Source organism: Betta splendens, chromosome 9, assembly GCF_900634795.4.
Source record: "Betta splendens chromosome 9, fBetSpl5.4, whole genome shotgun sequence".
Lineage (NCBI taxonomy): Eukaryota > Metazoa > Chordata > Actinopteri > Anabantiformes > Osphronemidae > Betta > Betta splendens.
Genome location: NC_040889.2, coordinates 18,301,501 through 18,321,531, shown reverse-complemented (window position 1 = coordinate 18,321,531; position 20,031 = coordinate 18,301,501). Strand labels below are relative to the sequence as shown.

Genomic DNA, 20,031 nt, shown 5'->3' with positions numbered 1-20,031 from the left:
ACTCACTTTTACACAGCACTGCAGTAGAAACATACAACATTTCTGCTTTAAATGTAGGAGAAAAACTGATTCTGTGACAAACAACTATAGTGACAGTGCAAATTTGGCTTACATTCATTTAATAGTTTTTTCATGACTTACAACATGTTTTTTTAAAGGCAGGCTGTGCAACATAATGTGTTGTCAGTGACTTGTCCAACAGCATAATCAGCAGATGAATCCTTCTCTTACAGCACTGGTCAAAATACATTTTACAGCTGTGTTACAATCCAAAACATGTTCACACGGAACCCTGACTGTGTCAGTGCAACCATCATGTATAGAACCCATGGCAGAAAAGTGAGCATTGATTTTACCTTGCAACCGAGGAGAACACAAATTCTAATTTGGGCTGAAACAAACCAGATCCCTCTTTTTAAAAGTGCTATGGTGAGAACCAGAAATGTTCCATGGTTTTACAAAGAATACAGACAATAAAATATTTCAGGACAACAATGGAATAAAGTCTAAAGGAAAAAGGAACATCATCCGTCAGTCACTACTCAAGATCTCGCTTACAACATTACAATCCCTGACTGGAACAGCTACAGTAAGCGCAAGATATTTGTGTGACTCAGTCGTACATATGCATGAGTCACAATTAGCACATGTGGAATTTACTGAGAGAGAGTTAAATGAAACCCTTGGTGCATCCTGCAGACTGTAAATATTTGGTGCAAGTGCAATAAAACGATGTAAATGCAGCAGTTTTTCAGGAGGCCATAAAAGGCAAATGTCATAAATGCTGATGATATAGTCTAACAAAATAAGGCTTCAGAAGTATCTCATCAAAATAGGGAGAAACAAATAAAAATACAAAATTTCTACATGTGTTTTATAGCACAAGAAGTAATATAATTAATTTACTATGCCTAACATTTACATAGGGTTTGTATGTCGCACAAAACACTTGATTTCCACTTGGTTAGACAGAACAGTGGCCAAAACATAATGCAAACATGTTGGATCATTAAAAAAAAAAGACTTACATTTCACAAAAAAATCCTTGGAAAGTCTATGCATCATTATCCAGCATCTGCTTCAGTCTGTAATAAGAATGATTAAATCTAAGGGTGTAGTGTTAAGGCTTTGAACTTTTATTTTTCTCCATGTTATGACATATGATCTCCTGGAACATTATGACCCAAATATCACAATGAAGTGATCGATGTAGATAAACATAGTGTCTTTTCCTCTTTCAAGTTTCTGTTATGATCTTCAAGCTGAATGTGTCCTTTCAGCAAACACAATGGAAGAATGAGGCGTTGTCAGATAATAGTTTCACAGTAAAGCTCCCCTCCCTCTGCATGAAGCCATTTAGAGCCGATGCAAAAAAGTAAATGAGGTAGGCAAGAAGTCAATCTAATGCTTGACCACCATGCCATGTGTAGATGTACGTACCAAAAGCAATAATGACATAATGACGCAAATGGTTGCAAGACACAAATAATAATTATAAAAAAAAAAAACTTAGGAGTAAGGAAAAGATGTCAGTTTTCTTTCTTAAACAGAGCGAGCAAAGGTGACTGTTGCCTATCAGATTTATTAGAGCCAGTTGCTGAAATTCATGCAAGTCTGCAGTCCAGCTGCAGCGCTGCTGACAGCATGCGGTATTTGCCTGCTATAGTTTGCATAATTCTGTGGCGCTGACACTGTCCTGACCTCTGTGCATTCAGGGTTTCTCCTGTGGGGCCTTGAAGTGAAAGGGGGCAGAGACGAAGGGGTCGACAGCGCTCACTTCTGAGGTCAGTGAGTAAAGAGGTCCAACGGGGGCCGATGCCACAGCGGTTTGCCTGCTCACGTTAGCGACGGCTGGCTGCTGGGGCACAGGTCCCTCATAGTGTCGTGAATATTTGGCCAGAGCTTGAGGGCGGAAGGGCTGTTGAGTGACTTGTCCCAACACACACTGATCGTGGGTCACAGCTTGAACTCCAGCAGCATGAGGCTGTGAGGTCTTGGTCTGAGCTCCTGCAGCCTCCTTTCTTTTCCCAAAGGGAGCCTGAGAGAACACATCAAGCTGCTGCTGAGCTGCAGGAGGGAAGCGAGGAAATGGCGCGTTGGCGAAGACATCGCCCGCGTCTTCGGTAGCGATCCGAAAGGGAGCTTTAGAGAAGACGTCCGCAGTGACGTCTGCTGGCCTCGCTGGCTCCTGCACGTACTGGGAATGATTCTGAGCGAGTGAGCTTGGAGTAGGTTGATGGATTGTAGCAGAGGTTTGTGTCGGTATTGTGCTTGCCTGGAGCATTAACTGAGCCCCTTGCTCGTCTTCATCCTCAGAGTCTAACAGCAGAGGCCTTGAGCCGCTGGAGTCATGGGCTGCTACGTGACTCTCAACAGCCTCCCCATCATGTCGCTCCTCATCTTGACCTTCCCTCTCCTCCTCCTCCTCCTCGCTGGAGTGCACACAGGCCTCGTTCGTCTGAGCGTCTCCCTCTGGGGCTTCTGTCTTCTCTCCCTCCCGAAGCACAGAGTAGCCGTTGCTCTCCTGCACATCTGTTTGAGAGCAGATAAATGCATTTATCAAAGGGGAGAATAAACATCACAGCACAAATAGTCAGTGCAAAATAATATTGCTACAGGAGGTCCAGCCGCCTACTGATTTACCCAACCATCAAATCTCAGTACTGCACAATAGATCAGATAACTGAAATCTAAAAAAAAAAAAAAACTCTAAGAGAATGACTTAACAGTTAGGAACCAGGACAACAACAATACAGACACATTCTACTCAAAACAACTGACGTGAGACAGACGAGACCAGCAGCTTTATTAATAAACATCAAAACACCTTGTTTCCACAAATTTCAACATAGTTGCTCTGTGTCAACTTTTAAAAATGCCTGGGGAAAAGTGAGAGGACTGTGGAAACAAGGAAAGAGCCACAAGTAGAAGCTGTTAAAGGCAGACAGGTTTGCAGATGAGCAGCAATAGATTAGTCTTACCTCATTAGTGTTGACAGCAGCTGTTAACTGGCAGTTCTTGGGGAGATGTTAGTAGTAAGTTCTATAAAAAATTTATTTTTTACTCAGCTGATCTACGTTAAATTTTTTATCAGTTTTTCTGATTATTTGATTCCAAATGACCAACAAACCATCTAACTGGTTGTAGCCAAGTTCAGAAGGAACAACAAACTGAGACTGCTCATGTAATTATGGAGCTATAATGGACTCTCAGTTAGCAATTTTTAAAAAACTCCTATAATTGATCCTGAGACCTACTAAGATAAAAGAGGCTGTTGATAAAAGGGCAAAAGCACAAATAATAAAAAGGCATGAACCTAAAAATAACTGGCTGTACCTTCCTTCAAAGCTTAAATTAACAAATGCTAACAGAAAAGTGTTTTAGGACGTACTAAACCTTTAAACACAGTTAACCAAGCAAGACAAATATCATAGAAGAAAGTTACTTTCCCCAATGTGGGATCAACAAAGTTCTATTATTATTATTATCATCATTATTATTATTATAACCACTAACTGCCAAAAGGGGAACTTGAAAAAGTTCTACCATCTACAGTAAAGACAGAAATGGATGAACAATATACCCAAAGTCAGATGGCTGCAAGTAATGTGACCCCAACATAATTATTTTACATTCATATTGAGTTTTATTCAGTCTTCTTTTTGAACCTTAGTTGATAAAAAGAAAAACACACACTTGATAATGGTCCCGCTTCGACATTTTGCTGCCAATTCATGTCAAATATTTGGATTTACCAAATTACTTCTACATTTCACCGTTCACCCCCCAGCACTTAGATTAGTTTCACACAGAAGAAAACGCTACAGGATATAGCACTGTATGTTGGTTAAGAACTGTAGGATTGCATAGATCAGCCACAAAATGCAAGACTTTACTCAACTGCCACTTGTAAAGACGGTGACCATGTATAGTAATACAACTTATACCAGTGGTTTATGAGCCTTATGCTCATCAGCAGTAAAGATGCTACAGCGATATCAGGAAGGACATTCCATCATACACTCTGTATTCCCAGATAAAATCTATCGCAGTAATATACAGTCATTTACAAATAGCAGTACTATAGAGAGGCGTGTGGTGAGGGAGCTAAATACAAACTACCCTGTCAGGTGACCTATACGCACTTTGTTTCATGGTCCAAACATCACATCTAAAGTGAGCGCTTTAGCTGAATGTTTGACATGAACACACGAACCAGAGGGCGGCATGACTCATGAACACAGCTTCATACAGGAGGACTCCTTCAATCTACGTAATCATAACATTTGACATATTTTACAATAGTTCCCAGTTCACGTTCATTCTAAAAGCTCTATCAATAGGTGACAAATTATACAAATGGATAAAATGACGTCTTACACACAAAGTAATCCAATTTTACCACTACTGACAAGCACAGAAATGACAAAAAAGTGACTGTGGTTTTATGTATGCACTTAAGGAAAGAATAATTTAGCTCCAAATAATATCAAGGTGTGTATTACAGTAGGAATGGAATAGTTAGGTAAAATAGAGAGAGTGAATGGAGAGACTATTTTATTTACATGGTTGCTCCCTCTGTGCAGCAGTAGTGTGAAAAAAAAAAAAAAAAAATCAGCCAACACCCACTGACCTGAGAGCAAAGCATGGCCACAGTAGAAGGACAAACTAGCTTTTGTTTACTTTTGAAATGGCTACAGGTAAAATCATTGTCTTCAATTTATGCTGTGCTTCTCCTGCCAAAGATATGACGGTGACTTTGTGATGCTACATAAAACAATACACAGTGTAGAACAATGCCGTTATAAAACTGCACATGATCTAAAACTCAGATATTTAACGATAAGAGCCGAATTAATCACCCATGTTAACACATGACACAGCTGACAGACTCAGGGAAGTGACACTGTATGCACCGAGATCATACCCAAAGAAATAAAGCCAAATTCCACCTGCACATCCACAATAGTCCCCTGAAATGTGACATTTTTTTCCCTCGCTGGCTTACAAAGCTGTCAGAAGTTCACCCAGGGTTCGTCTTTGTTTCATAAATCATTTAGGTCAAAGCTTTCAGGGCAAAGTGCATCAAAGTAGTACAGTAGCTCTACAGAATTTACACTGCTCACTCTTTAGTCAGACCCCTGCCACAAATGAGCATGACTGCAGCTGGCTTGTTTCAATAAAGCTTCAACCCTGAACACTATGTAAGGCGAACGCAATGCAGCTGTGATCAAGCAGTTCCACATGTGCATACGATGAAAGCGGCGCACCATGGCAGTGCACTTGATGAGGGGTAAAAATGCAAATACGAGGAAAGCATGAGGAGGGCTATGGTGTAGCTGGGCAGAAGCAGACGATATGCTCAGGCCTAGGTTTGAGCAGTGTGGCAATGTCAGCAGCCAGCAGAAACACGTGACACCAGCTTATCAGGCATCTGGAGATGGAGTTGAGGGCAAGGAGGCGGTGAAAGACATGGGGTCTCTAAGCTAATCTGCACTGGCTTCTCCGTTTCACTTCATAAGGTGCTACATTACGCGCCTCTGCTTTCCTGTCTCTATCCCCCAACATCCCTCCCCATCCCTTTGTTGGAATTGCACACTGCCCCTTCGACCTCTCCCACCCCCTAGAGGTCGATGAGCTGATCCACCAGCAGAAGGGAGCGGGCCAAGTTGGGGATGTTGGACTCTGAACTGCCACTGTTGCTGCGCGAGTGACCACCTGAAACATGCCAGAAAGAGAGAGACAGAGACAGAGATGGGCATGGAAGAGCCAAGGGAGATCGTCAAAGACAAGCCAAAGAAAAAAATAATTATTATGAAGATTGAAATGGGAAAAATTAGGAGCAAGGATTTGATGAGGATGAAAGGAAAGTTATGGCAGAGGAGAGAGATGCATGGATGAGGCAGAGAGAGAAACAGGCAGAGAGTGAGCTGGGGTCATTTCTGTACAGCTGCATCATTACAGGGGGAGAGCACAAGAATGCCACTGTAACGTGACATTCTGAGGATTCAAAATTGAGAGTCAAACACCTGCATTGGGGAGAGGCACTAGCAGTATACCAAATAAAAATAAAGTAGAAACGGCAGATGTGAGAGCTTGATGGGATTAAAAAGCCTTAACGTGACAAGCACACCCATACTAAACGTCTCACATTAGCAGTAGAAGGAACAAGCTATAATTACTGAATAGAGGATCAAGCGATTCATCTTTGTGAACTTCAGCAGGTGAGTGCTCATCTCTAGGTTCTGTTTACCTTACCTTGATTTGAGTTTTTGGAGATGAGCACGGGAATTGGGTCAAACTCGTCGTCATTGCCCTTCTCCTCACACGACATGAGGAGAGTAGAGTCTGCAGTGAAGGAAGAGGAAGTGAAGGAGTGATGGAGGGAGTAAAGAAGTTAACGTAATCAAAGAAAGAAAGGAAAGAGAACGGAGGATGCACTAGATTAAAAATAGATGGACCTGGAGAACTCAAAGCATTTAAAAGCCATGCACTTTAGGTGGCGTTTGGCTCTTGGCTATAGAGCAGTCAAAGGGTGTTGATGCTGCTATGCTGTCTGATGTGTATGTGTTTTGTTTTTGGACCAGGCGTTTGATTTTGGGTATGATCTTCCGCTGCTCCATGGGTCATTACATGGGGCAGATTATGCTAAGGCATGCTGCTCAGAGGAAGTCTTACCAGAAGCTGTGTGACTAGGGTGCAGCTCCTCCCGACAGGATCCAGAGCAGGAGCCAGGAGGAGCAGAGGAGCAGGACGAGGACACAGCAGAAACGGATTGGTTTCCATGTGGAGAAGTATGAGATAACAGATCACAACTCAGCAGAGAGTCTCCTCCAGTGAGAGAGTCTGAGACAGGATGAAGTGAAGCCAGAAGGACAGGGGGTCAAAGTAAAAACAAGAAAACAGAGGAAGTTTATAGAACAGGTCAGAGTTTTATCCTTGAAAACCTGTTGCAAAAAGTTCTACAAAGGAGCAACACTTTAATACAGAGCAGTATCTGTGTTGCTAAGCATACATTAGCACCTGGTTCTCTGCATTAATTGGTCATGAAACGTGATCATCAAAGTCACAACATACTGTAAACATGCAATTATAAGATACTGTATTTTTATTCATTACACACCATGTAGCTTTACATTTTATGCCCAACATAAGCAAGAATGCAGGAAATTGAAGCTTCAATAGAGGAGCAGTTATTGTCATTAAAAAACTATCTAGACTTTGTGAATATTTGATTTGGAACTGATAGAAAAATAGGGTTCATTATCCTATTTATGGCACTGATTAAGTACCTGCAAAATCTCAAGGTCATGGTCAAAATATAGAGTTTTACCATGTGACCAGAACCATAAACAGAAGCTAGAAATAGTGCAAAGAATCGTGTTTGGTTCTTTTCTATAGTCTAACCTGGAATGCTGCCGGTGATGAGCGCCGGCTGGGCTGCATGCTGCTGAACCTGGGGAGCTTCCAAACCAGGAATCAGTGAATCCTCACACACATCTGCCTTCACTACATGGAGTCAGCAGGTAAAAATAGTGATGCAAATTAGTAACATGCAAGGAAAGAGATTGTGTCCATAAGGGTGAAACTAGTGAAGGTTGTTGTTACCCTTATTCTTTAGCCATTCTAAGATCCTTGGTGGTTCTTTTTGACAACAAGATAGCAAGATTGGTGCATGCAGGGCAAATGCGAATATGATAGCAAGACAGGGGCCCAAATACAAGGTGGTACGATTAGTAGAGCCTTCAGCAAAACTATTAAAAGGGGTATGTCAGGATTAAGAGTACAGGGAGCAGCTGAGAAGTCTCAGGGGACTCCGACCCCTCAACCAGCTTCTCTGTAGCAAGTCAGGTAGATAATGAAGGTAAAAGAGAGAAGTCAGTGATGAATACGAAGTACACATATGTTAAACTGGACTTTCTCAGCATGCACAAGTCTCCAACATGAGCAAAGCTTCAGACTTGGAATAAACAATAAGCACACTGGTTACTTTGAAAGGTGAAACACAACTGATGCATATTTCACTGCAGCCTGTACTTACAGGGAACTGTTATGGGCAAAACAGGTTGGGGTCTTAGATGAGGAATGTGTTGGCTCTAATGGCGCAGCAAATGTGACCCACTGCCCCCTTCACTATGGGAAAGATGCCAAATGCGGAATACTAAAAACTGTGGCAGTGCAACTCTTACAGTAAAGTCAGGTAAAGAATAGGATCCATGTTTTTATTATAATAACAACTTATTACTATACACTGTATTTGTTTTTTCGTAAACTTTCCCATAAAGAAATTTGGGCTCTCAGCTTCTGTTTGCATTCTATATGAAGGCATGATATTCAGGCAGTCAAAAAGACAGCTTAGGATGGTTAGAACAGATTAACCACATCCCGATAATAGGATCACCTTAACATTTTTATCCTGCCAGCTTCTTTTCTAAATAAAAACTACACAGAGGAAGTTACATAGCTAAGGAACATGCACCTCCAAAACAGTTACAGGGTAAATCACAAAAGTCAGGATCATCATTTTGCCAAGACAGTGTGCTGAACTTGTTCTCCGTGGCACTAGTAAACAGGCTCCTTTGGCCAATAAGTCAATCCAATTAACAAAGGAGAATTTGTCCTTTGCGTTACCAGGCAACACCAAAGCACAGATCTGCAAATGAGATGCGGTTTAGCTATAGCTACGGTCTATTCATGGAAGCTGACAGGGAGCCACTGTGAGGCTGCGCGTCATGTCAACAAGATAAGGTCATACACAAATCCACGCTACGACATAGCCTTCAATAACAAGCCTCTGGGAAGTGTAATATCCAGGAAAGTGCCAGAGTAAATTAAAACTTGTAAAAAGGATAAAATTAGATTTGTTCAAGAGGCCTTAACGCATTAAAAGGCACCATTCATGTCATGTTTTTTTAACCTGTGCTGTCAAACAGCAAAAGAATAAAAAGGAGTTCAAGACAGTCAATACTAAACCTGCAGCCCAAGGTCTGCAGACCTTGAACAGTGAGTAAAAATGAAGGAGAACAAATAAAGCATGAATAAAGACAAAAGAAATAGGCTGAAGTAAAGAAAACTTTTATAATGATTCCAGAAGACGAATAGAATGCGAGAGAGTTAGGTTTTCACCACATGACTGATATTTCACTATAAGAAATGTCTCTGGAAAATAGTATTCAAAGCAAAGAGAGCCTTACCAGGAAACGCACTGAGTCCTGGGATGAGATTTTCACTGGAGCCTGTGACTGTATCTCCTAGAGCAGCAGCTGTGCATGAACAGCAAAGTAGCAGTTACATTTAGATCACAACCATTTACCGATAGTGCCGGTAAAGTTATGCATTGCACCGGTTGAACCTACTCTCGGCTAGCTTTGCAAAGTCTTTGTTAAGCAACTCTTCTGCCGTTAGCTTGGAGAAGTTATCGTCGCCAAAAGGGTTCCAGCTAGGCTGTGTGCGGGGTGCAACGAGGGCCAATGGCGCTTCACTGTCGCCTGGATGATACACACTCTGCTGAGACGAGCATGGGGAGCCAGAAGGGGTAGTGCTGGCTGATCTGCAGTACACGGGTATAAACATAAAAAAAAGTTTTAGTGTGTGTTAAAAGGTATGTATGTAAAGAGTAGTCTAGTGATTTAGTTAAGACAAAACAGAGCTTTAAAGACTGAACTGAGTGGTTTCATTATATTTTATTGGCTCACTGAGCTAAGTCAGTGCCACAAAAAGACACAATGGTGTGAATTAACTGTGCTCACTTGGACTTGTTGAGGCTGGCCTCAGCAGCGGCTGCCTGCAGTAATTGGGTGGACTTGCTGACTGGGACACCAAATACTGCGCTGTGGGTGACGTCGCTCAGGATACGTCTGTGGCCACCCTTGGGGGCCATCTTTGGAGATGAGGGCGGTGTCAAAGAGCCGGCTTTGTGCATGCCTCGGCCATATGTCTGTAATGAGAGAATATGCAGTAAGTAAAGGAATTAAAAGAATATTTTTAAAAAACTGAAGCTAACAGAGGTAAGATCAGTTTAGTACATAACAGCAATAAAGAAAAAGAATGACGTCACCTGAAAAAGAAAATCTATAAGATTTATAGAAAAGCCACAAGTGAACAACAACAAAAAAGAAATGGCTACAGATGAAAAAAACAAAAATCTTAGTAAAGAGATTTATTCACATTTCAGTTAACTGAATATATCTACAGTGGATGTTTAATAGAAGCAGTGCAGTAAGTTATAATATGATTTATACACCATCTAGTAGAGGGATGCCCACACTTTGACTTGAAAAGTACATGTAAAAAGACCAACGCAAAATTATTTACCTACATAAAAAAATGTTACATACTGTATATTTTATTATGTAGTATGAGCCCTTATGCACTTCTGGTTCTTAACCAATCAAAGGTATTGGGCATCCCTGACCTAGTACAATAGATGACATAAACTTAAACAATAATGTCATAATCATATTTCTAGACGCATCCCAGCTGAATGTGCGAAGAAGAAAAAGAGATTTAATTTGTTAGAATGAAGCTAATTGTGAACCCCCGACCCAAAGAGAAGCAGCAGATGGCAGCAGGTTTAGGTTACCACAAGCTCTGGTTTAGCTGCTGGACCAGTGACTGCAGACTCAGGGATGGGTGAGAGATGTAGAGCTGGTGTCTCATGGACTACATGCTGCTGATGCTGTGGACGTTGTAGAGCAACAACTGGAGGAACAGGTTTAGCATTGGATTGCAATGAGGCAGACGCATGAGACGTGGTTTGGTGTTGATGCTGCTGACGGTGGAGGCTCGGTACCAGTTGATGCTACACAGGAATACCACACAGCCAATCATTGGCAAGGTTCAGTTAGGCTTTTTTTTCCCCAAATCATGTTTCTTCACTTTGTCAATTTAGCAGATTTCAAGTAGAAAAATATTTTTCAAGAGATTACAATAACGAGAAATACTAGTACGTACAAAAGTATGGTACTATTGAAAAGAACAAGTGTGTGGGAGGTGATTGAGAGGATGCACACTAATTTATAATGCCTACAACCTGTAAGATTGGACCTGCAACACCTGTCAACAATAAACAGCCGACTAACAAAACACACACCATGATAAACTGCACATATCAAACAAAATAGATTCACAGACAAGAGTGCATAGGCAAACATATGTGCAACATATACTTTAGGTCAACATCCAAGACTTTGCAGCTTAAACCAGACTATGTGTCTGTCATATACAATTGTCAAAATTAAGCATACACCCTTTTTTGCAAGAATGCTTACCTGTTGATTACTCTGGGGGGTCAGGAAGGCCGCTGCCTGCTGCTGCTGCTGCTTTATAAGGAGCTGGTGATGCTGTGGTGTAGCCTGAGGCTGCATGTTACTTGTCTGGGCTGGCTGTGACACAGCCTGCGTGGCAGGAGCCTGCTGAGCCAATTGTACAGCAGCTGTAGCAGAAGATGGGACACCTTAAAGTAAGAAAACCATATATTTAACAAACAAATACTGATACATAGGTGTAAAATTTCTGGACAAGCTAGCAAGTCAAATTCTTTGCTAATCTGATTCAAATTAATTAATTAAATTCATGTCTGTCATTACAGTAAGTTATGGAGAGATCTGTACCTATGCCCTGGGTTGCTGCAGCAGTTACACTGGGCCTTTTGCGTGGGGTGAGAGCTGGCTGGATGGAAAGAATACCCGTTATTGGCTGGGACTGAGCCTGGCCTGCCTTGGGGCGTTGTCGAGGTGCAATTGAAGTTTCCGTGGTAGGAACAGGATCTGTGAGCCTAATGGAAGGAAAAAAGATAGCTGACGAGCTATGGTTTTCCCATGGTAACAACAATGAAATGCTTTGCTTACCACTGACCTGGCTTTGCTTTGACTCTTTTTAGCCAAGGCTTCACTGGCTCTGATAGGCTCGGGAAGTTTTGCAGGAATAGGCAAATTCTACAAAGAGTAAAATTATTTCCATTAGTCGGAGTTGGATGAATACAAATAAACCTTTCCAAATACCCTGTATCATGTTCTCTGCTATTATTCTTCTGCTGCAGCTCAGCAGACAAACAGTGGTCTGAAATTTTCAATCTATATTAGTGATGTTGGACAAGTGTCTGAGTCAGTAAACGCTAAAATCAAACCACTTTTAGAATACTTTATAAAAAGTATACAGTAGAATGTGTCATGACAGTAGAGAAAACAGTTGACAGAACAAAGCTTGTCTCCATTACTTGTGTCTTCAGAAATGTGACTGTAAGTAAGGTACATAGCCAGATCCCAGTCCCTGTTTATATTAGCATACTCCTATCACAAATTCTTGACTTTCTACCTACAGTACAATGCTGACTTACTTGAACATTTGGGATTGGACACTCTCGCCGAGCCAGTTTAAAGGCAAAGTAGGATACTTGGTAGATGTCTGGCCTCATTTCTGGGTCAGGTTCCAGCATATATCCTGAGAACATTAAACACAACACACAACTAAATTAAACTTCTCCATACATATACTGGACTTGATGAACATTGGAATATTACTCACGGATGAGACAGTGCATGTCCTGAGAATAGCGAGAGTTGTCTGGGATAGTGAAACTGCCATCACAGATGGCTACCTGGCTCTCGCCAAAAGGAAGTGTGAAGTAGCACAGCTTATAGAGTAGGCACCCCATGGCCTACAAAGAGAAAAAAACAATGCATGTCACACTTAAGTAACACAGGTCATGTATTCATACAGTTAAACTGCTAGATAATCAGTCTAACCCAAATGTCGGCCTTTGTAGTGATCACCATTCCACCATAGAGGTTGACCATTTCTGGAGCACGGTATGACAGAGTAGTGTACCTGTAGTTGAAAGTAGGTAAATGAGCTTTTGCTAATTAAAGCAAGAATATAAAGTGTTACATAATAAAATAATCCTACTTCTTAATTTCCTCCTCCACTATGGGAACGCCCTCTGTCTGGGGATTTTGGAAGTGGTTGGTGGCACTACCAAAGTCACAGAGCACATAGTGCCCTCGGTCATGCAGAAGAATATTTTCCACCTGCAGGAAATCAATGAGATGACACGCATCAAAACTGATGAAGTAAACACAATAATTTACTTGGGTTTATTTTTGTGGATGTCAACTGAATTAGACCTGCCTTGAGATCTCGATGGATGATTGGAGTTTTGCACTGGTGTAGACGAGCTACAGCCTCACACGTGTCACAAAAGATCTGCAGGACTTCAGGCTCAGTGAACCCTGTCTGTAACTTCTGGTTCATTAAGTTAACGACCTGCCCACCTGCACAATACAAACCGGTCAATTAAAGGTAAACATAAAACAAAAACTCTTAATTTCTACTGCTACACATACATGAGCTGAATATTTGTTCTTGAGCAGAACAGTGCTGCGAGCAGCTGTGGGTAGGAACAAAAAAGGCATGGGGGTTGTGGGCCAATTTACCTCGACAGAAGTCCATTAGGATTAGCACTTCCCAAACATCACCAACTCCAACTGCAGTTATGCTCGAGTCCAGGAAACCAACTATGTTCTTGTTGCCCACTAAGTCCCTCTGTGAAAACAAACAGAGAGCGCAACATTGGCAAACAACGAAGATACGGTTATCAAAGATTTTACAGTCTGAAAATACTGAGCATCTATTCAGTGTTCCTAGGAGGGAGATGCTGATTTTGTGCCAAAGGTGTGAAAATAATTACATGAATTATCCAGAGACATATTACATATTACAGTAATATTACTCAGGGTGAGGGTGTGGCTGCAGAAGCTGGTTAGTCTTACAAATATAAATTCCTGACTGACACCCAGATCACTTTTCTGTACAACATTCAGTAGTAGTATCCAGCAGCAGACCTTAAAGCACTGAACAGATCAGATACATCAGCTATCAATCTAACTCTTGAGACTGGTGTGTCAGCTTGCAGAATTTAATGCTGCACTTAATGTTTCAAGTGTACTATGTGCATTAAATGATCTGTTGTTCTGAAAAAGGCAAAAGGAAAGTGTCAGTCTGTTATCAATGTATTAGTTAAAAACACAGGATCCAGCTGACTGTGCATAAAGTTCCATATAATTGAATAATATCAGGTTTTGGTTACAGTATGTTTGTGGAATATAACTGAAAAGTGTAAAAAGAAAAAAAGCTTTAAGCTCATACAGTAACAATAACATACAATATTTGCTCCTACAAGTCTATCTTAGTAGTTTGCTGCATTCAGCGGTGTAGTATTGGACTTTGTTACTCACCATTATCTGTATTTCAAGTTTGCAGACCTGAAGATCATGTTCATTGTTGACATACATCCTTTTTAGTGCACAACGTAGGCCCTGATGAGTTCGCACCAAAAAAACAATGGCAAACCCACCTGCAAGAGAGGAGAAAAGATATGAAAACAAGCTATGTAAACAAAATGCAATCTTGACAGTCAAAAGACCAATAAAGTCATGAAACTGGCCTCTGTAAATATATATATGTGTGTGTGTATCTGGTCTGTATATAACTCATGTTATTACAAGAATAAGGCGTTGAGCAAAAGGGCTCAGTGGTAAAAGGAACAAGAAACCATGTGCGTCAGCAGAGAAGCTGAAAGAACTGACAGGCTACAGGAACTATGAGTCTGTCATACCACCTTCATTCACAGGGATGCTGACGCAAAAGCACCAATACCCCAGAAAAAGAGCAAACATTTCTTAAAGGACTGTTACTGTAAAAAGAGAAAAGAAAACATTTGTTTTGTTGAAATGAACTGGCCCCTGCTTTCCATGTCTGATTTTGGCCATTTTTCTTTGGCTTTTCATTCACAGCTTGTGTTAAGTACAGGTGACTCATCCAGGCGGGAACACAAAGTCAGGAACCACTAAAGTAAATGTCATCGTTTTAGGTGAGTACCGTCTTGAACTACATGATTAACAAGTTCCTGCTACTTTGAATCATGTGTGTTTTAGTCATCTTTCCTGTAGTGATTTGCACGGCCACCACGTTGTCACCATAGATAACAGCATAAATCACACTATACAATAAAGTCTAGCAAGTGCAAAACACTGGCAAGCTGGGTAATTCATTTTAAGGCAGAGAGAAAACATTAGCTTCTATTAAAAAAAAAAACAGTATCAAATTAGCTGAGACCTTGAACCAGAACGTAGAGCAGGAAGAAGCTTATTTCTTGTCTTGCGTGTGTGTGGTGCATCAGGGTTCAGACAGCTGAACCCCTGCTGTCTCGCACAGTCTAATCTGAGATGCCTGTAAGAAATTAGAAGGATTAGCAGCCTTCTTAAGCAGTGGCAGGTTAAGCAGTTTGCAGTGGTCTACAATCTAAGTAGACCTTGCGACCAAATAACTGTAAGCGCAGCTACAAATAACCACTAGCTGTTAATGCAGCTGACTGTTGGGATGTACCTCTCTAACCATACACACTCAAGCAAATTCAGGCAAAATACGCCAGGCACGGCTATCAAAGGAAAGTGAATGGGTCCAGTGTTTAGTCACAAGATGTCATCGTTGTAATGGAACTTGCATAACTACCATCAAGGTTTTGGGTTACATGCGCCTCCTCGCAACATTGACACTGTTTAAAGGCATGTTACAGGAATTTGCAGGTAGTGTTGGCAGAATGGATTTATCCGAGACTAAATTAGCTTGGACTGTCTAGCCTCAATTTAAAAAATGTTTTTGAATAATAGACTGAATGATTTTGGTTTGCAAATGAGGGACTAGCTCAGTAAAGTGTCAAGTTGTCCAGCCTGAAGGCAGGAACCAGCTCTGTTACAAAGCAACTTGTTACATACATATCCAGAGCAGGGCTAATGCCACCGGCAGTAACTCTATGACCATACTGTAAGGAAACACTTTATTTTTTGAAAAGACAAAAGATGATGTGTCAGTAAATCTTTTAAAAGACATCAAAGAGAATAAGGTACTGCCGTCAACCCAAAGACAGAAAGTACTAAAACGTACCCAAAATGCTAAAAGTGAGAACCAACTGAGCTAAACGGTGACAACAACACATGTCAAGTAGAAAAGAAGCAACAACTTTGAATTAAGCAACCAGCTAGCAGAAACTAATAACCCAGACTTTAACCAAGACCATCTGAAAAAATAACCATAGGGAGTCACATTGCAAGCAGTAGGTCCACTGATAAAAATATGACCAGCAGAGAGACATTCCAACTGTATGTTGTTAGATTTAAAGTACGACAGCAGTTAAATTATTGGGTTTCGAACAAACGGACAAAACAAACAATTAACCAGGATTTGAACCTTGTCTCAGTCTAGTAAATGAATGTATCAGGGCTGAAGTTCCTGCAGAACTGATAAGAAATCTAAAACATACACATTATCTATAGATCATACAAACACAACCACAAAACTAGGATTTAGAGGTTTAACCCATTCATAAAGCCAGACACATGCTGCCCGTCTATAATACTAATGAATTAATCAGACTTTTTTCATCTATTATTCAGTGACAGTTGCTCTTACCTAACAGACTATGGCAGACTGGCTTCACAAAGACAAATGGCCATGGTGAACCGAGGAAGCCTGGTTAATCAACACATCTCACCCATACATTTAGTGACGCAGCATCCCCTACAATTCATCAACACGCCACTGTTTCAACCAAAAAGTTACGAGTATGTCTTTTTTTGTTACACCTTGTAAAAAGGACAGCTTGTCCTTTCCTGCCTCTAACCTGAATAGTTATTCTGGCAAACATCTAAACGTGGCATGTGTGATTTGTCACTCCTTCTGCAAACAGAACAACAGATAACAAGGCTTTGGATTTGGCTGCGAACAACAACAGTAGAAAGTATTGTTACAGCACCTCTCCCCAGCTTTTAGAAAAGGAATATTTGAACCCCTGGGAATTAAAATATGACACCACACACCATTTTAGTGGCCTGTATACATGACAGCTGTGGCCCCAAAAGGAACCTGTCTGGAGTTTACCTGGTGAGGAAATAAACAGAGAGCTGCTTTCAATGTGATGGTCTGATGGTAATGTGATGGATGATATTGTAGCGTCAACAAGGTGCTAGTAGAACACTAGGGTGGTACGTTATCTGGGTCGGAACCCATCAAACCAGGCCCATTTGTTTTCCCCTGTCCATCCTCCTGACCACAGAGTAACTGGGAGCTGGTTGAAAGTGGTTGTGTGACAAGTGTCAGGCGACACCACAAAGACACAAACTTCACCTTCTGCGATTATCTCCTCGACGGTCACTTGATACCGTCCAATGGTGAAGACCCGTCCGATGAAGCTGCCACCGCTGCCGGAACCAGCACCCCCTCCGCCGACTGTGGAACCAGGCCCAGAGCTCACCAACTCCCGACGAGTGTCGAAAAATTTCTTCATTTCTCCCAGATGTTGCCCGAACACGGTGGGGTCCAAATCGTACCAAAGATTAAGGTTCGGTAAAGCCAGTCCCTGCTTGTTGAAACGCCGGCGTAAGCTTTAGCAGCTGCTCTATCATTGAATGAATGCAGCTAGCTTGCTTCAAGCTAAAAACTAGCTAGCTGGTTGTAAGTCAAAATATATCCAACACTAATTTCGGTCGCTCTTTGGCTAACTCATGCCGACAAAGCCCACAAAATGATCACGTACACCGGTCCTGGCGGAGCCACAGTTGTCCACTGGGAAATTCTGAGCACCGCTGACTGGCCAACTTAGCCGAGCTAGGAAAAAAAACACTTGTTAGCCGTTAGCTCACCCAGCCAGCTAGCTAGCTAGCTAACCAGCTAGGCGCGGTGACAGCTGTCAGGTGATAGACTGGCAGGAGAGGTCCTCAGTGTCCAGTGCAGCTTATTGCACATCTCCACTGCTATCACCCACCCGGAGTGTTGCTTTGTTGGCCGGCTGCTCTACTTGTCTATGTCGCATTAATGGAGACAGAGCACCTCTACTGTTGCGTCCAGTTAGCAGTAAAAGGGCTGGTCAACAAGCTGACAGAGCTAGCACGGCTACAAACACAAGGTGTATGAGGAGAGTCGTGCGTTTTCTCCGGGCAGGCTCCGTCCTGCTGGACTTCTCTTGATGCGATTGGTCAGAGACACATCTACTTCCTGTTTGTGCACGTCGCTCTCACAGATGTACGGGGATCCATGTCCACCCGCTTATAGATTCTGGTCCGCTTTAAAAAGTAAACGGACCCACTAATATTATAGGATTTATTATAGGATATTATGGTCTTTGTTAGCAGACTTTCACAACTCATTTGACTATTGAATGATATGAAGTTGCATGCTTTGCTCCTATTTGTGTAAAGGTTTTAAAACTGTAAGGGAGGCACTGGGGGAAACGCAGGCACAGAGAGCATCCAGGTGGAAGACAGGTGCGTACAGGTGTTACAGAGCAGGAAGTGGCTGTACCTGTGCGACGTAACACAGTTACGAATGCAGAGCTCACGAACTGTATTTTCAAATAACCCAATTGCAGGTCTATACTGTACTTTCTTATTCTAAGAATTAATTTAGAGCTTAGAAGTAACCGTGCTTTGACCGATAGGTAAGCTAATGATATTGTATATAAATGAAAATTAAAAACGGCATAACCTTTTTGAGCTGTGCCTTGTAAAGAACAAATGTTTTTAAAAGCAAATGTTTTTATCTGCGCAGTAATAAGGGTCGCCATCTTTCTTTCATTTATTTTGCAGCATTTAAAATCAACATAACTAAAAACAATCAATTAAACGGCCCTGCAATGAACGGTGTTTAGTGCAAGTGGCTGCTGTGCATGATCATTGCAGTGTGAGTATTTGTCCTATAGAGGTCACTAGTTTACCACTAAATGCTGAAAATTCGTTTTCCCCTTTTTTCTACTATCTTCAAAAATATTTCCAACATTCAGTGTTTAATAGAGTTGTTTATGAATACAAAATCTGGAACTAGTCATTATCTGTATTGCCTAGGAAAATAACTAAGGAAAATTGTTAGAACCAGTCTGTAAATGGTTTACATACAAAAACCATACGTCAATTAATTCATATGAAAGTCTCACTTTTCACCATAACAATTTACAGTAAAGCTTGTACACAGCTTATGTGTTGGGATCAGTGTAGCCATAGTTTATAAACATGTGGTGACCAATTTGCTAAAAATAATAGATGCATAAAGGCATTTAAACTGTGGAGTTGTTTGTGCTCTCGTGATAAATGACTCCAATGTATTTAACTACAGTATGAAAGCTTAGTATTGACTCACATTAAAATGGAAATATGGTTCGCTTGTTGTCTTTCCTTGCAGTTTAGATGTAGATAATACAGTATGCGCCCAAATGAGCATTTGCATAGCAGCAAGTTCTAGAACAGAGTGTCTGTAAACTGTGCAAACCAAATTTACGTCATTAGAGAAACTTGATCTCTCACATTAAGAAAGAGCTCACTATATAAAAAAACGGTGTGTGTGTGCGTGTGCGTGTGTTGTACAGAGTTTGTGGTCACATTAAAATGTTCCAAGTTTGGGAATATTCAAGAAAAAAGAAAATTTCTGTGTTGTTTCAATAAAAGATGTAAAGTGTGTGAATGAACAAAAACAGGAGAATTAATTCCTGGAGACAAAGCACAATTGTTTCACATCTCATGTCCTCATCAGTATGTTGGCCACACTAGTAGTTGACTTAATTACACTCACTTCACCAGAAATCACAGTTTGGCAGTTTTGGAAGGAGAGTTTCATTAATAGTGGAAAAGATCCAAAATGCAGACTTTTCATTTTGTATTTGAAACGATTCGCTAAATTATTCAACACAAAATACCCCTGAACATCCTGAAATGATGACGCTATTCCAGCTACAGCAGACACCATTGTTAAGCTTTACTCCTACTGCAGTTCAGGGCCTACAGTAGTTCAGTACACGTTGACATTAATTAAAAGTTTGGTTTGGTCCAAAAATATTGCAAATCTTTGGTTGGAACCTAAAAAAAGAGAAACCACTTGACACAACCTGACCTTTATCTTTCTTGGTATGGTGACAGCTATTCTCATCAAGATGGCCTTTTTCATTTGTAAATGACCTTTCATTATCTCTTCATTCTTCTTAGGTTAATG

General features: G+C 41.2%; 1 protein-coding gene across 7 annotated transcripts; it reads right to left on the bottom strand.

Annotated features, from left to right (window-relative positions):
• Window positions 1–102: 102 nt before the first annotated feature.
• LOC114863148 (AP2-associated protein kinase 1-like) lies at window positions 103–18,065 on the bottom strand. 7 transcript variants are annotated; one of them, XM_029164006.3, is made up of 20 exons: window positions 17,182–18,065; window positions 14,235–14,353; window positions 13,434–13,542; window positions 13,129–13,271; window positions 12,907–13,028; window positions 12,747–12,828; window positions 12,526–12,658; window positions 12,338–12,441; window positions 11,857–11,936; window positions 11,613–11,776; window positions 11,271–11,455; window positions 10,583–10,801; window positions 9,750–9,937; window positions 9,357–9,550; window positions 9,195–9,263; window positions 7,408–7,509; window positions 6,679–6,846; window positions 6,259–6,348; window positions 5,621–5,718; window positions 2,392–2,532 (listed from the first exon to the last, which is right to left on the bottom strand). In XM_029164006.3, the coding sequence occupies exons 1-19, from the start codon at window positions 17,339–17,341 to the stop codon at window positions 5,624–5,626; spliced, it is 2,526 nt and encodes an 841-aa protein (XP_029019839.1). In that variant the 5' UTR covers window positions 17,342–18,065; the 3' UTR covers window positions 2,392–2,532; window positions 5,621–5,623. The 7 variants fall into 7 exon arrangements, with proteins under 7 accessions (XP_029019834.1, XP_029019833.1, XP_029019835.1 ...); XM_029164001.3 differs by lacking the exon at window positions 5,621–5,718 and having other exon boundaries at window positions 103–2,532; window positions 11,271–11,434; window positions 17,182–18,064; XM_029164000.3 differs by lacking the exon at window positions 5,621–5,718 and having other exon boundaries at window positions 103–2,532; window positions 17,182–18,063.
• Between the last annotated feature and the right edge of the window lie 1,966 nt (window positions 18,066–20,031).